The sequence below is a fragment of the Colius striatus genome, chromosome 11 (assembly GCF_028858725.1).
Source record: "Colius striatus isolate bColStr4 chromosome 11, bColStr4.1.hap1, whole genome shotgun sequence".
NCBI classification, from domain to species: Eukaryota; Metazoa; Chordata; class Aves; order Coliiformes; family Coliidae; genus Colius; species Colius striatus.
The window spans coordinates 8,546,020-8,566,266 of NC_084769.1; the positions used below are offsets into that span (position 1 = coordinate 8,546,020).

The 20,247-nt window shown below is 40.8% G+C and overlaps 1 protein-coding gene across 1 annotated transcript in view; it reads left to right on the plus strand.

Moving 5' to 3' along the window:
* The window catches only part of NCKAP5 (NCK associated protein 5), a 369,143-nt gene extending 349,020 nt beyond the window's left edge, over positions 1-20,123 (plus strand). Inside the window, exon 19 of the mRNA XM_062005050.1 lies at positions 18,559-20,123. Within this exon, the coding sequence (XP_061861034.1) occupies positions 18,559-18,840 (282 nt within the window). The 3' untranslated portion in view covers positions 18,841-20,123. The remainder of the gene's footprint in view (positions 1-18,558) is intronic.
* Positions 20,124-20,247: the final 124 nt, after the last annotated feature.

Sequence of the window (20,247 nt, forward strand, 5' to 3'; positions counted from 1 at the left end):
GGACTGCACTACTGACGTAGCCACTCTCTGCACCCGTGGCCCCCACCCCTCTCCCCTGAACATGGTACGTACGAGGGTCCTTAGGCTACACAAGCTTACGTTTGTCGAGATTGTCTCCACAGAATTCACCCCCTGACAGGCCTGTGGCTGCGAGACTTCCTTTCTATTTGATCAAAGGCTTTTGATGCTCAGATGAATGATGCCATACTTGTTCCGTCAAAGCAAAGACTGTCTGAGTAATTACCCAAGTTGATGTAAGATCTATTGTCAGGGGAATTTTATAGGAGTATTTGACAACGTAAGTGACAAAAACCACAGGAGCATGATCTGAGAAGAAAACAGATTTCACCACACACCCATGGGAGTAGTATTGAATTAAAAATATTTTTGCTAGCCTCAAGTCTGATTCAACTCATGTAGGGAAACGTGAAATTAGAAATAGGCTAGGATATAGGCAGACATCAACAAATCCCATGTCTCTGCATATTGTTTTTCCCCTCCACAGGGCAAGTCCGCATTCCGAGGTCTGGTACCGAGCCTTATATTTCTAATCAGGTCTCATTGTTTCTTGTATCTTGCTATCAAAGTTGCCTACAAAAAGTAAAGAGAAGTGACAGCAAAACAAGCAATTTGAAGACTGCTAGGCAGTCTCCTGGGACCAAAGTCTCACTTGACGTGTATCACTTAAAAGAAATGTTGCGTAGTGTGGAAGAACATTCTTACAGTTAGCCTGAGGAACTAGCTTGGCAACAATAAAAAGCTGCAGTTATACAGAGACTCATTTCTCTCCCTGTGCCTTCTAGGTGAAACAACCAAGGCTTCTTACACTGCTGAGAGTTTTAGTAAAAAATAGTGCAATGGAGAGTGGCTCAGCATGGAAGATGATGACATTCTCCATAACTGTTTAAAAGGCTTTGGCAAGGCAAAACACCGTTTGGAAGGCAGAGTCCACCAAATAAAATAACTTCTTTAATGCTATGCAAGGGATATTTTTAGGAAAAACATACCCTAAAAAAAAAAATGGAAGCTGTTATCTGCTGATACAGTTCTGCTTCTAGCACTAATGGACTCAGTAGTTTTAGTACTGTGCCACCAAATCCCATTCTGACTAGCCCTCCAGCTGGTATAAAAGTTGTTTCTCTTTTATGTTTGGTTAGTGTATTTATGGGGACGGGTAGGTGGCGACATTTTAACTCGAGTATCTTTCAGCACAGAGTTTTAAAAGAGTATTTGGATATTGGTGAGGGACAGAAAGTCTTTGGCATAGTACAGCAGGCTGCGTGGCATTTGGAACACATGGTGTGCAAGGCTAGCGGGAGAATAGCTTGGATGTGAGTCTCAGAGAAGCCGCGGAGGAAGTGAAAAGCTGTAGCTACGAGAGGAAAGTTAAGGACTTGAAGCATCACTGGCAGGTAGGTGTGGTTCTGGTGCCTATGGCACAGTGTCATGTAATGCTAAATCCCCAAATAACTCTCAGCACCAAGTGAAGTGTGCCTGTGTGGTTTGTCGAGTGGCAGATGCAGGTATGTGGGCTTATCTGCTTCAAGGCAACACGCTGAGGTGTCATGTGGCCACAGCTGGGGTGTTGTGCTCACTGAATATAACACCTTTGGCAGTGAAAGGAGGGAAGAACTTTGCCCTTTCTGAGTGGAAAAGCTTGATCACTGGAACAGAAACCCCATAACCCACCACCTCAGCAAGTAATTTTAAATTACAGAGAGAACCTTGTCTTTTGAGCTCGTAGGAGCTGCATAACCACATTCCGCGCTGGCCCAGATGTCACACAAAGTCCTGCAGCTTATTTACTGGAGTCCCCGGAGGAACAGTCCAAAACTGCTCGTGTACGAATGCCCAGAGCTATGCAGAGCTGCACAGAGCTAATTTACAGTGAGGCTGCTTGGGCACAGCTTTAGCACAGCTCCTTGTTGCCTGGTGGCTCCAGGTCATTTCTCAGCAGGGCCAAGTAGCTGAAATTAGCAGAGTGTGGGTAAGATCCCACCGTGTTTGGTCGCAGCCCACCCGACTGGCTCACTGATCCCTTCCTGTCACACTGCACTGTGCCTGGCACATACACCCTCAGCACTCTAATGTCTGTTTGCCTATGTAACTGAAGATTACATAAGGATTTAAGTGACACCCTGGCTCTTAGGTGTAAGTGGGTAGATCCTTTTATTGAATATGTACCAAAAGCACATATTGAATAAAAGTATCATTTGCTAGTGATTTCCCTGAGTGGAAAATGTTCTGAGCTGTTCTCAGAAGTTTGACAGATGAAGCTGCTGTGATTTGCAGCGTGGCACAACGTGCACTAATGCTTCTGTCATTTGTAAGCAGACAGCCTTCATTCCCCCACCTTTGGAAGGAAAGGTTTCATTTCTCTCTGTGTTGAATTGGAATATTACAGTAATATCGTAGGCCAAAATGGAATTCAAGGCACATTAACAGCAGCAAATGATAAATATTAGTAAGTTTGTGAGGTGGTGTAATTGTAATGGTAGAAATGATATTAGTAATAAAAGAAAAAGCGAAGAAATAAATTGGATACAATAAACATTGGATTGACTCAACCAAGATGAGAGCAGTAGGGCAGAGAGGTATTCAGTGAGCTGTTTGTTTTCTGAAGCTGGGAAATATTTTGACTCCAAGAGCATCTGATTAGCAAAGTTAAATGAGATGAATAATGTTGTAATATTTTTGTGAATTGTTTTTCCAGCTGAAACTTGCCTTCCCCATCTATAACAGTGATAGGATCTGCATAAAGCACTCAAACTTCGTGCAGGGAAGGATAGGAAATGACTGATCTTTTAGTATGAGAGTTCCATTCTGAGCAGAATGCACAAAGAGCGAGTTAGGGAGGTGATGGCAGCAGGAGCTGTGGCAGCATACTGAAAATATGGTAGCAAACTGTTTCTTCTTTTAAGAGGATTGTTTTCTTTTCCTGCATCTCACAGACAATAATATGCTGATCAACCCACTCTTCAAAAAGGTGACAATTTTTATGTCAAATATCAGCAAAAATCATATTGAAATAATTTGCAGGTGTTGCTGGTTTGTTCCACAAGCTGTTTTCATCTCCCAAAAGTGATTCACTTGTTATCTCAATGTAAAGTTATACTGGATTTTGTGCAGTATGACACATCCTTATGAAAGTCATTAAGAAAAATATTGGTTAAATATTTTTTGCGAACTGAAACACTTTATAGCAAGTCTCAGAGTGAAATATTTTATTTCTTACTCTTTTTTTAAGCCCTGGTATGTGAGTTCCAGGCCTTGTGCAGCAACCACATTCTTTTAACAGGGAGTAGCGTTTGTATTTGTCAAACTAACAGACACGGGGTTTAGCAGACTTATTAACAGTAAGTGACACAAGGAAGCTTGGGAAGTTTGTTAAGATATAGCTATGTAATTTAGAAGTCTAATTATCTTTCATAAAGGCTAAGAAGAGTGATATAAGTTTTCATAGCACATGTCAGAGTCCTCCCAGCCTGAACTGCCCATCAATCCATCAGTGACTGAAATACATCCTGGTAGCTCCACTGCTGTTAGTGCCGCCTTCTCTGGAGTACTCCATTCTTTCCCTGATCGTTAATAGAAGTCACTAAAACTTTTACATACTATAAAAAGCTGTAGCCTTGAGGGCTTCCCTTAACTAATCTAGTGTTGTTCTCAGGAAATAAAACCCCGAGTGGTTATTTGAAGAATTAGCTGAGTAATTGCCAGTCAAACACTTGAAAGTGATTTTTCTGACATCCCGTTACATACGCACATATCCTGTGGGTTATTGAGTGCCCTGGAAAGCATCCTGTAAAACAAGACCTCAGGTGGGTTTGGGTGGATGAAGAGTAAGGCAGAAGTGGGTGGAAATGAAACAATTAAAATTGACTATATTCTGTTGCTGAGCATTACAAAATGAAAATGTTAATCACGTGGTAATGATCTCTCAGATCTCTTTACGACACGAGTGTCTAAACTTGACCAAGGCACTGTATCCACCGAAGGTACTAAGTGGGAAAGTTGTTGGTAACGTGTTCTAAGATGCAAAGCAGGTTTGAAATTCTAAGAGCTTTTCAGACAATGCCTGAAACTGAGGAGCAGAAGTAGCTGAGCAGACAGCATAGACTTCCCCATGGCTGCTGCAAGAATTACTTGGTGCTGCATAGTCTAACTGGAAAGGCTTGTTTGTGGCCTCTAATCAGTATGGGCTGGTTTTTCCAAGCTTCATTTCCTAGTGACTGTGCATAAGTTCATATTTAGACACTTCAGCTGCCCAGCTTTCAAAGGTGTTAGAAATCTGCAGCTTTTGCTGATGTCTCTGACAGATTCATGCGTTTGGATCCTGTGAAAATTATGATGTTTATAAAGGTGCTTGAAAATTGGTTTACATATTCTTCCTCTCTCTGGCAGGATTTTGAGCTGTAGCATCCTATTTCTGTACATGGGCTCTGTGGGCAATGTCATAGAACATCAGCAGACATTTTTCCCTGAGTTAAAAAGAAGGCCAAATACTGTGTATTATTTAATCTGTTCCTACAGCATTACAGTTGAGATCATAATGAAACTCTTTATATTTTTAAACCCACTTTTTAGTTGTATTTTTTATAACATTAGTGTACGAGCGACTGCAAAATACTAAAACTTTCATCAGTATTATTTTAGAGAATCTTTTGATTATTACTGTTGTTGGAACACAATCCTTTCTTTTCATGTCTCTTGAGAAGCACTGTAACCAGCCAGGGAAAGCAGAGGCAGCGGAGCAAGCCAAAGAGCAGCAGTCTCCATCTAAATTGCCGTAACCTTTCTGGTTAACTGCTAAAGACTGAATAGTCTTTGGAGGCTCTGTCTGTTCATGGTAGTTTCATCACTTCTAGTGGTGATACTAGAAGATGGAGTGTCTGGCTATGCAGGAAATTTAAGGATGAAGACGTTTATTGTTTTGTTCTACAAGGCGAATACTGTTGGGTTTTTTCCCTCATATTACATAGAAACTACTTGGTTCCTCAATTAGGATGTTTTCTAAGCAGAAAGGGGGCTAATGTTTATGGCATCCAGTAGTGTCACATGCACCACATTTAGCTCAGCAGTATCCTTCTGTCCCTGTGCAAGTGTTTGGGAACCCTCACATTCTTCACCACAGACAAAAACTTGGATACCAAGTAGGGAATTCTCTGGACTTGGGATTTCGGGTATCTCCTGCCATTCCTGTATGAGACTGAGCTGCTTTTTCCTCCATATCCTGTTCCTTCAGGTATGGAGTCTGGATGTCAAAGTGTAGCAGAATCCAGAGTTATGAATGCATCATTAAAAAAGTTATTACAATTCATATTTATTCAGGGGTGGAAACTACTCATTGTCCACGGGCTCTAGGACAGGGTTTGAACAGAAACTTCTTCCATAAACCTAACAGACTCTGGAGAGCAGAAATCCCCTGAGCTTTTACACAAGGCAGTCCCATAGAAATGAAATCACAAACAACTCCAGTTGATATATCAGAGTCTGACTTGCCGTTTCTGGTGGCGTTAGCATTTGCTAACCTGCGCTAAGCCAATTTTGTGAGACAGTTGGGGGTTTAACAAACCTATTTCAGAATGTATTTTGGAAGAATCTCAAGCTTGGGGGAAAGTGGTCATGTTCCGTTCGTTGCAGCAGATGGTATCCCATTTGGTGTTTGTTAGCTTTGTTTGCAGCTCAATATTTTGTTTCTAGGGGAACTCGGTAAGTTAAATAATTTATCTCTCTAATGCATCAAGAGTCTGATCCAAAGTCTACTGAAGTCAGAGCAAAACATTTGATTAACTATCACATACACTGGATAAAATGCCAGGTCCTGTATGTTGAGGTGCATTTCAGATGCTCTCTAGTGAGAATGATACAGACCTCTGTCTTTCCATGGACAAGTTTTTGCCAGCAGAGGAAAGAATAAATATTCAAATAGTGACAAAAAGCTTAGCAGTTAAGAGTGCAGAACTGTGGAGATCAGGGTGATGTTCTGGCTGGCTCTCTGAATTGCTAAACCTCTCTTGCTATTAAATTCTCCATTTTAAAATAAAGAATATAAATAATGCCTTCCAGCTGCATTTGGAATTTAATCCAGTACTGTTAGCAGGCAGCTTTGAGGACTTTGAAAGCCCCGTAGCAGTGCTAAGCAAATAATCGTTATCACTTAATATTCTCATCAAGCATCCTTACTCAAGATGGGATCTTGCATTGCAAGGGCTAACCACAAACACATCGCCCCTCTGCTGAGGAATTTTCAGGATGTCAGAAGCAAATTCACACCCTGATCCTGCAAAGAGTTTTGCATGAGCAGAACTATACAGCCTTCAACAGCCCTGCTGTCCTTACAGGGCTCCTAACGGTGTCTGCACACAGAGAAAAAAGTTATTCCATTCTTACAAGTATTTGGATCCTGAGCAATCTAAAATAGCAGATAAATGAATGCTTTAAAGCTTTTTTTAATATGATTGCTCCAATAAATATCAAATGCTTGTCCATTTTCAACAACACTTCAAATTATCCATTTGCTAGTAGGGCCTGGGAAGTTTTATTCTCTATTTTAATCCAAATTTCCTGTTTGAATCATCTTTGGTCATTGAAAAAAAAAATGAGTGCATATGAGCTCTGCAGTGTGTCTGCATGAATTCCACTTGTATTTTAGTCCTCCTAGTGGCCTATTATATTAACAATATTATGATCTCTATTTTAGGCATAGGAACATACTCAATTACCAGTATCTCAGAACAGTTTGCAGTGTTAATACTGCAGCAATACTTCTGTATTGCTAAGGTCAATAAATCTAGTAGAGCTTTTGTCCAATAAATCCATTCATGTGGCTGGCTGTCACTTCGTGTACACATTTTTTAATTCATAGACAAATTGTAGCAAAATCAATACAAAAGATACTACATCATTCTGCCACTGCAGAAAGCAGTGGGAACAAGAGCCTGTCCTGGTTCCCGATACCAAGTTCCTTCTTGGTCATTTCCAACAAAGGTTTTCTCACAACCAAACAAGAAGGGTCAGACCCCCACAGAACTGAGGTTCCAAATGTCTCTTTTCACGGTGCTTCCTGCCTCTGAAGAAGCCTTCAAAGCCTGTCAAAGTAACACCTCACATTCCAAGAGGGGACCATCTGTAGCACAGGTGGACTCAGCACAAATGTTCACTAGCCTTTTAGATCCTAGTAGCTGCTTAACCTAAACCTTGCTGGTACCAAGGGGAGGCAAAGGTGGAAAGACAAAGGTCTGTCCAGCACACTTGTATTAACTCCTTTCTGTTCTGAGGCTATGCCCCTCACTGAGAGTTGGCAACCACCAACACCTCCTGCCAGATCCAAGTGAGAGACATTTTATATGCCTGGCTGAACCACGAAGTAGGATAGAGGTTCTCATAACAGAAACAGATGTACTTGTGTCTGAGAGATGGAGCAAACAAATCTAAACCCATAAATTAACTACAATTCTCCTCGGATCCCAGCCAAATTGTATGTGTGTTAATCAAAACGTATATCACTGCTTTCATTCTCTGAGGAGGCAAGTTGAACACTTCATAAATCTCCTGGCTGTAGGAACTTCCATCTGCATCTCCAGCAGTGGTCATTGTGGTGGCCAGCATTACTCTGCTTGATTCAGAGTGTTTCTTTTTGGTCATCCTGTAGAGCTGGGCAAAGGGCTATTATCTGCAATCTGCGCTTATGACACGAATTACCTATTCCCTGCGTGCAGCTCTGTCTCTCATTTCCTTTTGGATTAAAGCACACAGTTACTGAGTTACAGCCCCAGACTGCATCCTTGAGTTGTCTAATAAACACGAGTTTGGTTACAACCTGTATTTTTTCCATCAGGATATATTTTAGTACACTGTTTCTGTTGTTGGGTTGTCACCACGAGCACAGGCATGGTGCTTCTGGTGGATGCCCCAAACAACACGGACTCTCTCTGGTACCAGGCACACAGCAGTGTTTGAATTTACACCAAGTAGTTCATAATCCATAGACCAAATGAGAAAGCTTGTTCCTTGACCACAGTCTCTTGTGAGACGGTGGAGAGGGCTCAGCAAGGAAGTACAATTGTTACCATTAGGCAAGTCTTGTTTCTGATGGGTGCAGGCAGGATGGCTGATGTATTTTTGTATTCACAAAGTAGGTATTTTAAGAGTGGGAATGGCTGGCTCCAATGGTCATAGTGATCAAAGAAAACTGCAGCAATCATGGAGGTGAGAGCAGGGAAGGAAATCAATTGGACACGAGACCTGGCTTTTTTGATACCAGGAGCATATCTGTGTGATATGGACAGCACAGGAATCACAGGAGTGGACTAATACATCAAAGGTGAAGCATAACGTCTTTCTAACACTGAATAGAGGCCTTGCAACTAGATACCACCAAGAACTCTGCTTGGCTGGTCTCTGAGGTGCTTTACTTGCTTTAGGTCATATTCCCAAGCCTCCCAGTTCCACTGCTGTGTCATAGTTCCTCATCCTTCCTTGTATAAATGGTGGGGAAGTAGTTCTTGCTCCTCTCATGGGTCATGCCACACCCTACCATGTGTGGTCTTTGCTCCTTTGTTGTCTCTGTTTATTCTCTTGTTCAGCAGATGTTTCTGTCTCAGCAGGTGTTTTTATCTATGGTTCTCGTTCAGCTTGTAGCAGGAGGCAACCAGTGTGCAGCTGTGACGTTACAGCAGACTCTGTCCTGTGAGAATAAACAGAGGCTTGGGTCATACAATGACTTTCTAACACAGAAGCAGATCAGAGACTGGGCACATTCCTGGGGCCACGTGCATGAGAGATTGCAAACACTCCTTTCCTCTTCAGCACCTTGAGTGGGAAAGCCATGCAGGCAGACACCTGCACCTCCCTGTGCTTTCACAGAGAATCCAGGAGCTCCTGCCAATGGGCCCGAGTTAACAAACATGTCTTCAAGCACATCTGAAACTCAGCCACGAATTTCTCAGCTTTCAAATTACATTTTTTTACTTGATTATCATCCAACAGGTTGTGGTTTTTAAAGTCTTGATTAATTTAGGGTTGGCTATTTAAGACATCGTTCGGTTAACTAATTCATGTAGCTGTTTATAATTATTGCCTGAGTATAAAATCATCTTAATAGAAGGTCGGTTGGGTTATTTTTTTTTTGTTTCCTTTCCAGTAGAATAACACGTTATTTTATTATTCAAACAGGGCTTACTTCCTGCTGTTTTCAATAAGACTTTTAATAAATATGTAAATTTAAAAATTAATTTAGTGCCTACATTTGGCAGTGTGATTCTGGAGCTGACAAAAGTTTGATGGATTGTAAAATTATCCTCCATAAAAATCATCAGTCATAGTAAACAGAATTTATCAACCTCTGGTAATTTTACAGCTTTTTCTTCATCTTATCTTCTGTTAGGAACTCACTTAAAATTGATCATAATATAGTATGTTTCTAAAACTGTAATTCATTCATAGATTAATTAGATTTTAGGTTAATATCCCATCATGGTGTAGGACATGAGCCAACAGTGTTTTCCAGTTGTTACAGAACCGCAGCAGAGAAACCTTGATTACTGTTCCCATGTGGTTTGAACGCCGAGACTAATCACTAATCAAATTCAAACGACATAAAATGGAACATCCTTCATAGCATTTATTTTCTAGCTGACTTATACTATGGGCTCTTTATTGATACAACTTGGTGTGCTGAAATGAAGTAAAAATTACAAGAGAGGATTTATCCTTCTACTTTAATTTGATTCTGCAGCCCATGCTCTTGAGCTCTTGCTCAGATATTCGTGCATGCTGTGCCTCTGTCCCTCAAAATATTCTGCCCTACAGCAAAGAGAAATTGTTTGCATAAATTTAGAAAGTACATGTAAATAACTGTACCTGTTACACAGGATTTGATGGCAGATGAACTTAAGCATAGGATTCCATTGAGCAGCATGTCGTTTGCTTGAATCAGTGTTGAAAGCTGCGCAGATCATAATGTCAGCTGAAGAAGTGGCAAGTGCAGTCATGTAACCAGCATCATTATTTGCATCCAGCCTGTCCCCAGTTTCTCAGATTACAAAGGAACTATTGCAGTCTCATTGCACAGGGTCAGAAAACAGCTCATGCTGCAGCAGGTTCACTGGGAAGGCAATGTGGGCTACAGCCCCTTCCTACTCTGCCTCCATGAGCATTTACGAGCCCAGTATGTGACACATCCCAGCCACTTCCCCTACCCCTCACTTCAATAAGGGGATATCCATACTTTAAGAGAGGAGGAGGGTTTCATTAGTGCCTCCCAGAGGCAAGGTGTCACAGAATGGGAGAGAAAGGGCAGTGGGGTTTTGTTAGATTCATTAGAGGTAAAAAAACACCCTCTGATATGTAGAGAGTTGATTAAAATACGGAGTAGAAAGGAAAATAGCAACTTGGGTCTCCAGACATAAACTATTTTGTTGGGGTGGGGTATAAGCATGCTACATCAGATTTTTTTTAAGGATAAAGTCCTGCTTCCAACTGTGAAAATTCTCACCTCTGCATTTCAGTTTAGTGAGAGTTTAGGAGAAGAATCATCAGATGTGTGTGTGAACATGGAGGCTCCCTCCACAGTGGCGAAATGCGCAGTCACGCACAGGTGAACTGATGGGTTTGGAAAGATTGTTTATCTCTTCCCAACTGTCCTCCTCAAAGGTTAAAATGAGAAAACTATTTGCTGTGGAGCTCACCCCTTTGTTTAAATGACCTCTATGAATCATCTTTCGAACCTGTAAGAAGGGGCATTCACTTTCTTTCCTCTGAGGGTCTTCCAGCAGAGATTCATACTCCTTGAACTCCCGTGCAGACAGCACAGCCCTCTTAGTGCATACAGTGAACCATTTTTCATAGCTGGGAGAATTATTTCTGCACCGTTTCCCCATGCTGCTCCTTTGCTCAGATGCTGCCACATAACATTGCTCTTTCTCTATCTGCTGCTTCTGTCTTTTTGCCCTCAGGTCAGATGAGGTACCTTGGATAGTCACAGGCTAACCTGAAGCGAATCTAGTCCAGTACTCAACAGAGAGGGTTACTAGTGTGGAAAATCATTGCCCATTACCAGTTCCCATTTGCTGTACAGTCTTGGAAGTGCAATTCCGTCTCCATCAGTATGCTGGGTGACTGACATATGCATTACAGGCCAGGAACTCAGACATCACTGGAGAGTGAGAGGATAAGTGTCTTTGTAATTACCAAAATACGTAGTCTTGTTGAAAAAAGCCAGAGGTGGAAGATGAAGACAGGTAAGAACACAGCTAATAGTTAGGAACAGTGGTCTGAGAGTAGCTCAGCCATACAGAAAAATGACCCCGATTACTGAAAGTGTCAGTGAGATGATACATTGTATGAGTCTGCATTTACTGAGTTTGAGGGGTATGTTTTCCTACAGTCTAATGTCAGATAGATTCTCTCTCTTTAAGAACCTCATTTTATATTAGATATTTTTAAAAACTCTTTCTTGAGCCCTGCCTTTCTCCCCATCTTGATTCAGTTCTGAAGAAGTATCCCAATTTAAAAACCAAAGATAATCTCCCAAATCTCTAATCTAGGATAAAATAGTGGCCCTTTTCCTATAAAGCCCTTTCTTTATTGGAACAATCAGACATCCTTTCGTCAAGGTAACAATAACTCCTTCCATTCAGTGGGACTGACCTCTGTACATGTAAATGCTGTGTGGTGAGATACAGTCTGATGAGGAGCAAAGTGGTGAAGTTACTTAGGACTGCGTAGTTACAGCAGCATTGGGTAGGTTATCACTGGCAACATAACCCTCTGTATAACTCTCTCAAGGAACAGTGTTGAACTTCAAATAGTTAAGTCAAGTTCAATGACTTTGTCACCAATCTTCCCTTTCAGTATGAAGTTTTTTCCACTGAGGTTTTTTTTTCCCCATCACTAGAAAATCAGAACGATTTTGTGATTTAACTCTCTCCACAAGTAGAGCTGAAAGGATCTCTCAAGAGTAAAGTGTATCCTGTACATATCTTGTTCATTTTCAGTCTATCAGGTTCTAAAAACGATCGGCTTCCTTTCTCACCATGGATATTTCTTCCTTAATGCCTGGTGATGAGCCTCTGATTGCAGTGAGCATTGCTTTTAGTGGGCAGATTCCCCCTGTGAGAAGCACAATTGGTGATTCCGCCGAGGTGAACAGAGCGAGGCCCTGTGTTACCATCTGGAGAAAGTACTGGTCTTTAATTGCTTTTCTTTTTAACAAGTACCTGTCTGAGTATTGTGATCATTTTCCAAGGTATTGCCACCTAGAATTACGTCTGGGTTTTGTTCCATTTTAAATAAACTTTGCCCGTGCACAGTTGATACTGCCTGCAGCCATTCTGAGGCACTATGAGAAAACCCGGTTTCTGGCATTCAGCTCATGACTGAGCAGAAGGTAAAAAAGCTAGATTTACCTGAACTGGAAACTGGGAGCTGAAAATCCTGGTTTATTAAATTATGCAAAAGTTCAAAGAGGGTTGGTATATACCTAATCAGGTTAAACAGTCTTGTCATATCAACAAAACAATCATGTGCTTTGTGCATTACGAGGATGATGTCCTTGGCATTAAAATGCTGAACGTACCTCGTCACCTCATCCTTTAATGAAAATTATGCTGCTTGTGAAAGCCTAGGGCTCAATTCACTAAACTCCCTTTTGTCTCCTAAACCACACAAGAATTCAAGCTATAGAAAACTCAGACCCCAACTCCTCAGTCACCTATTCATTAAGCGGTAGCTGTTTTGCCCACATCTGCAGTTATGAATCACACACAGTTCACACTAATCAGCTTTGTTTCCTCTAAGGTAATTTACTTACAATTCAGGATCATCAGAAATGCAGTCCTTGTGATACTAAAATATATTTGTAGATTGTTACACTCTTAAATACAGTAGGCAAGCTTTGATCCCGTTGTCATTCTTACATTACCCATAATGCTGCAAATGGATGAGATGTGCCTATGCATATATGGCTTTCCTATAAACTGCTGAAAAAACTGATGGACTTAAAAATACTTGATATCAACCTTTTTTTTTTTTTCCTGATAAAGGAATCTGGCACTTATTGTTTGTATTGAAAATCTGATGGTGTGTCTTTGAGCATGTCATTGTCTGCTGCAGCAAAATAATCGTGGGATTTCTGCTCAAGTAGAGAAGAGAAAAGTGATTCATTATTTCAAAAATTATTTGACTGTCAGTCCAGAAAATAGATGAAAGCTTCTTCCAATATACAAGGGAGAGCAAGGCTTATCTTATTATTTAAGGTTATGCTTTAAAGAGAAAGAAGTTCAAACATCCCATTTTTAGCTCAGCCGTAATACAGCAGAGGTCATGCAGTTACAGCTTTCACCTTTGTAGTTTCCTGGATGTGACTGTACACCTATTTTCAGTGCAGAGTGTTACCTGTCCTCCTGATGTTAAATGAGATCTGGAGATTGTTCACTTTCCACAGAGTCTATCGCTGCATTCTGTCCTGGCTAGCTGATAGAAAGCCACTACCTGGTAGTTACAAACCAGCCCTTCTCACATTTACACCTTTCTACTGCAAACTGGTTGTGTGGCACCACTGAGTTCAGTGGGAAGTTCCTTCTGATGACACCGGTATTCCTCTGATCAGAATATTGCTCTGTATCTAATACACCTGTTTCACAGGACGCTGTGCACAAATTAAAAATGTCCTCCTGAACAGGTCACATATGAGCAACCCCTGTCATGCTGCAGCTGCCTGTGCCACACAGACCCATTGTGTCATAGATGCAAAGCATTTCTAGGATTTATAGGATCTCTAAAATCGGTAAAACTCTGAATTTAAAATAAAGAGTGTCATTGTGGGATCGAGTTTACCTTGAACATACACAAAGTAACAATTTTCAAAAGGCAAAAATCTAGACATTTGTTTTCCTTCAGAATAAAGTTTTAAATAATAACTGGGGGGGAAAAAAGGTGAATGTACTTTGTATCTCCTATTAGAGATCAGACCTGAAATGAAAGACCTTGAGTTATACAATTAGGTATTGATTTTGTTGATCTATATTTAATTCTCACAGCAATTTAGTTGGTTTTGCCCAATAACGTTTTGAAGTTATACTTCACTTGAAGCAATGCCTTTCTTGCTGTTGTGTTAATCTAGAAACTAAATTGCCCAGTGCATGAGAGACGTAAATAAAGTTCATTTTATTCTTCTGTGTAACTGATTCAGAGCCCTTTAAAGTGCTGGTTAACTAAACTTAGACAGCTGGAAAATACATTTATCCTGCAGAATGGTTCATTGCTAATTCTGGGCTCTGCCATGCCTTATAAGCATAGCCTGACCTCCAGGCAATCAGAGCTCGTGCATGTTACCAGACAGAAGAAGTGGACCTGCTGTTGCATTCCTTCCTGCATGGCAGCTGCGGGGTCCTTCATACCTCTGCCCCAGCCCATCCTTCCCTGCTCCTTCCCACTAGACCCTCAGAGTCTTTGTGCCCTTCACCACAGCCACGCTTGTGCCTGGTCCTTCATCACACAGCACTGAAAATGCATTCTACCCACATGTAACCTCTCATTTTGAAAGTTTGAAAAAAAATCTAATGTGATGTATTAATGTAGAAATAACACCTATTTATAATGTATCAGCATGACTGCAGGCTAGTTTTGTTTTCCTAATTTGCTGTGCTTGAAGTGACATGCCAGATTTTATTTTATCACTAATGGGTTTTAGTTATTCCCTTTAGGATATTGCCAACAAGGAAACATTATTCTGATTCATGACTCATGAGTTTATTTCAAAGTGATGTGACTCGTGATGAATGTCTGTATTATGTCAGATAGAGTTCTTCCTCCTCTGACAAGCAGTCATTGCTCTCAGGTGGTATAAAGCACCTCGTACTGACTAGCTAAGAAACTCCAGTGCTGGGAAGCTCTCCACTTACATGGAGTAGAACAACAAATGCTCCTCATAACCTAAGGCTACAATAGGATGGATTTTCTGTGCAAAAATATAGATAGTGGAAGGAAAACAGGCCATACATTGATCTGCTTTAAGATGATGTGCCAATGCTTTCACAGAGGCACTGTGAAAATCACAGTCTGTTTCTGCATTGAGCCTTTTCTTTTTTGCTTAGATCAAAGTGTGTGACTACATGTTTTTATATTTTCCCTTAATACTTAGGAAAAGATGTAGTGACCACACTAATGCAGCAGACACAGAAAAGGTGCAGAGCAGTCAGCAGCAAAGGCAACACCTTCAGGCTGAGGTGGCTTAAAGTATTACTTCTAAAGAACCCTGAGCGTGAGCACCTACTGTTGGTCCTGTCTTGCCTCTCCAGCAGCACACAAAATCACCAAGTCTTTCCCTGTTTCCTCTGATGAGGAACACACTTGTTGATCGTGCAGCAATGTAGGCAAGATTTGATTGGAGCCCATGAATTAGATGTTAGGTGCTCTCTAAACAATTACCAAACCTCACCCAGTTCTCATGGATACAAAACACATCTGATCTGCTGCCAAATGTTCCTGTCTGCAGGAAATGTTACTGACTCACGTTAGTGTGATTCTCAAGTGCATTAATGAAATAATTGCTTTAAAAAGCATAATGCAAACATCTTTGGGCTAACCCTTGTTCTTTGTCATACCAGTGACTCTGCTGAAGACAGTAACAAATCTACATGAACAGAACTACAGACACTACTTAACCACATACACGATTATCAAACAAATTCTAATAACAGAGGCTGCGGTTTTGCCTTTTGATTCATCTAGCAGCTGTTGTGACTGCCATGAAACACAAGAAACTTAATTAAGGGTGAATCTAAATAAATACTCTTTTTCCAAATTGTATCCATAGTAACTGGAGAAAAAAAATCTTCAAGAACTCGGTGTAACATTTGTTGTGACACACCAAGTTTGAAGAAATTACCAGTGACTTTTCAGCTCCAGGAATGTATGTGATTTTGTTACTGTGGGAGAAAAGTCTCTGTTGATTGTGCACATTCTTACATTAATAACTCTGCTTAAAGTTTGCTTCATTTTTTCTCATGGAGCTCAGGCTGTGAATGAGTTTTCATCTGTGTGTCAAGGACTACAGTATCATATTTTACCTTTCTAACTACAGTAGTCCGTGTATGATTTAACAGAAAAAATAACAGTTTTAAGTGCAGCTTAAATTGTGAGATCAGGTCACATTGTGCATTTAACATCTGAGTACAGTTCTAGAATACTAATTCCCTACCCCACAGCAACTTTCAGAATTCCTTTTTCCTTTAATTCTTGATGTATGGGAGATGCACCATTCGCTACTCTGTGCGTCTTTCACCGACAGGTTCTGCTGATGGGCTTCAGTTCACTTTGGTTTCATTGGAGTCAATGCATTTGCTTAAAATTTGTAGAGAATAGTTTTGTTCGCTGAGGTTTCTGTAATATATTTTGTAAACTGTTAGCCGTGCATTAAATGAGACACTTGGGTGTGATTAAAGTGGGATTGTAGTCCCAGTTGTGCTTGTAGGCTGTAGTATATATGCAGAATATACCTCTGAATTCACTCCACCTTGTCCTATGGTTTAACTCTCTTTCATCCAAAGATCCTAATCTTATTTTGATAGTTCACCCAGACTGCTCTGTGCAACACGTGGTCTGGCTGTCTCTGCTCCTCCTGCCCAAGCTGGAACTGCTTCCATTTGAATCAAGAAAACTTTTATCACAGACCTTACTAACACCATTATTGACTCCTCGCAGGCCCAAGGCTGTGCTAAGTAGCCACAATCAATTTATCTAAAGAAAAGTGTGAAGTGGGAAAAATATACACAAAGAAAAATCATTTAGTCTTTCATGTGATAAAGTATTTTAGGTTTACTACTCTGAAAAGTGAATATGTACATTATTGATGCCATGTCTGAGAGTTTTCTCATCTGGCATACAGACAAAACAGCTGTTTCAGTAATGGTGGGTAGTATTTTAAATGAGGGCAAAGGGAAGAACATTTTAAGCTGAAAGTGGGGGAGATTTCTATTGAAGGGTCTTCAATTTGTGTTTGTTTCCATTATGTTCCTCTATTTCAGAAAACATTGTAATTGGAGATACTGAAGACCTTTATTTTTAACTGCCATCTGAAATTAGACTCTGACATAACTTAGATTGAAGATTAATTAATGAACCAAACAGAACGTTTTCATGCCAAAGGAGTCTTTAGTGTCTCTTGTTGCTTTGCTTAAGTTTGTTTGATACATTTGACAAACTTACTAACGGAATCCAGGCATTGTTAGCTTATGAAATATGACAAGATCACGCTGTAAAGAGTCATTGCACTGGCATTTGGACTTTTATCTAACTAGCCATAAAAACAAACAGTCAAGCTATGTAAGAGCTTGTCATCCTCTTGCCCAGGAATCCCGAGGAGAAGCAGCAGGGCATGCACCGCATTTGACTTAATTGAAACTTGAATTTTTCAAAGAAGTCTGATGAGCCTGTACGAGTGCACATGTAATGACACATGTCATCCATACGCCTGGCCTGCTGGAGTTTCATTGTGCTTAAAACACCAGTTCATTTTCGATCTAAACCAAGCCGTTAGTGTCTGGCATTGACAGAAACGTACCACATCAGTCTCCTCTGGCTGATGGCAGTACCAAACCTGAGGAGTGGTTTGCACTCTGACAGCATGTCTCAGAATTCTGGCGTCTCACCTCTCCGAGAGGCTCCTGAATGCTCAGTGTAAAACGTTGAATGTTATCTCGTATTTTGGTGATAACGTTATCTGCAAGAGGAGTTAGTTACACAGATTTTGAAGCACCCTATATATATGAACACCAGGTCATTTTTATTGAACTGCTCTTTACGCAGCTCCCTAACCATTCCTTGGTCAGATCTCTGATTGAAAATACCAGTAGCTAACAAAGGGATGAAATTACTCCTGTGTAATCCTACTGTGCGTTTTTAATATAATGTGCTAATGCATCGTCCGGTGTTCCCGCAGAATTCCACCCCTCTTTGAGTCAGCCTGCCCGGTATCTGATTGATTCTGGTCTAGGGGGATTGGACCAGTTCAGTATAATTTCCTGTCTCATTGCTTTCTTGTCTGTTAGAGAGGGTTTGGGTCCGTGGAAATCAATAGGCCGGCATGTGCAAAATGGGAGGTTGTTCTCTAGCAAGTTTCATTTGCGTCTGCAGTTTATGGAAAGTGTTCTCTTCTCCTCTGAACACGTCTGTGCACCTTTCTTTTTAGCAGACTCCAAACTCCACTCACAGAAGCATCAGTTTAAACATACCCCCCTCAACGTATTCCTAAAGGAGAAGACGTAAATTGCTGCTGCTTAAGAAATGCATACCCAGGATCAGCTACTTAAGACATTAATAGCACTCAACTGTTTTGTAAATGGAAACCTATTTGCCTCAGCAGAATCATTAAAGTTATGATTTACCTTAAAATGGACATTAATGTTCTTTTTTATTATAATGGTGATTTAAGCATCTAACAATCTATTTCTTTTAACCCCGTGAACTTCGGAAAGGCAGTAATTAATGGTGTACAGTAGGATAACTTGGTTTTTGTAAGAAATATGTTTCTAATATTTCCTTCACTTATTACAGAAATTGAAGCAAACCGAAGAAACAAAAGAAGATTCCCAGAATAGATTATCTAAAATTTCCCTGGAGTCTCTCAACGAACTTAACAGCAATAACGTACTTTTATTAGAAAAAGAGAAGAACTGTCTGAACAAGGTTGAAGGACAAAAGGAAGAAAATGGAAGGAAAGAAGTAGCTTCCTTAAACAGCTCTGGTCGGCACGACATGGACAATTTAGAGTCCTTGAGCGATTCTCTGTACGACAGCTTCTCCTCTTGCGCCAGCCAAGGCTCCAACGACGTATAGAGACACTTTCCAGTGGGCTGTGGCTGCGGCACGTAACGGAGCTGACTGTGAGCGGGGAGCGAGAGGAGGCGGCTGCTGGAAATTCACCCTCCCAATGACTGTGCTCGCAGCAAGGTGTTCTGCCTTCTCACCACGCAGCAATAAGAAAGGCGAGACAGCAGTCATCGTGCTGCGTGAGGCTCGACCCTGAACACAACCAACGGTTACACAGAATAAAGTCTTAATTTTGCACTTTTGTGGGTATTTGTACAGTTGTAAATATCTTGGGGAAATATATTTGTAGGGATAAATGACAGCAATAAATATTAAATTGGTGCTATGCTCCTGTAACGGCAGATGATTACTAACTTAAAGAAATTGATGTTAATATTAACCAGGAAAAGTTAAGTCTGTTGGGTTTTTTTAAAAGAGAAGATTTATAATTGTTCTAGTCTTAAAACTGTTGTGTAGAAACACTGCGTCACCATAAACCTGAGCCTGCCAGATTGTCTGTATCGAGCTTTCTCGGACTCTCTTTTACAAAACATGTTGTATTTTTCATGCTAGTGCAATTCCGTACAGGTGTCGCGGGGAAAACGTGCGTCCCCGTCATTACGGCTTCACAACAGGTGTCTCATTTCGAAAGGGTTTTGACTTTTGGCTCGGCAAGGAAACGAATAGATTAAAAGGCCCAATACTGCTGGTGTTGACTTCATCAATCATATGCGTAACTGTCTGAGAGATCAGGGTCAAAGTAATTTGCTGCTGACACTTCACAGGAGCCTGGTATGAATGAGAACTACACACACCGCCTTTTACTTCTGAGTGCCGCACAGTTTCTCTACTTCCACCTCCTCTGGGCTCGTTGCCTCTCAGTTTCTCAGTGTACCATGCTGTGTTCTCTTTTGTAGTCTACACGTGGTCTTAACGAACCTCTGAAATTATTTTTTACAATCAAAACTCAGCTCCTGTTTCTGACATGCTTCAAGACGACGTCGGTGCTAAGCAGTACTAGTTCAGACATATCTAGGAGCGGGGGGATTGGCCTGTGTTGGGTGTTTGTGTTTTTTTCTACAAAGGCTGTTTATATGTAAGGGAAAGTCTATTTCAAAGGTTCTGTGTATTTTTTCTAGATGTGAAGTATTTATAACTGCTTTTTGTACAGCAACCTGTAAACTAGATATATTTGGGATATTTCTAGACTCTACAGTTTCTTTAGCACATGCCTGTTAATCTTTGAAATATTGTACGATCAGTGTTAATATTTTGTGCAATTTGTTACATTTTCAGCAATTCCGCCGTAAACTTGCATCGTCCTTTTCGACTTCTGAGAGATTTTGATGGGAACACCTTTCGTGAATAAAACTCCTCTTGCAATACGTGTGCCTGAAGGGGGGGGTTTGAGGAGGGGGTGGCGTGACAGCCCGG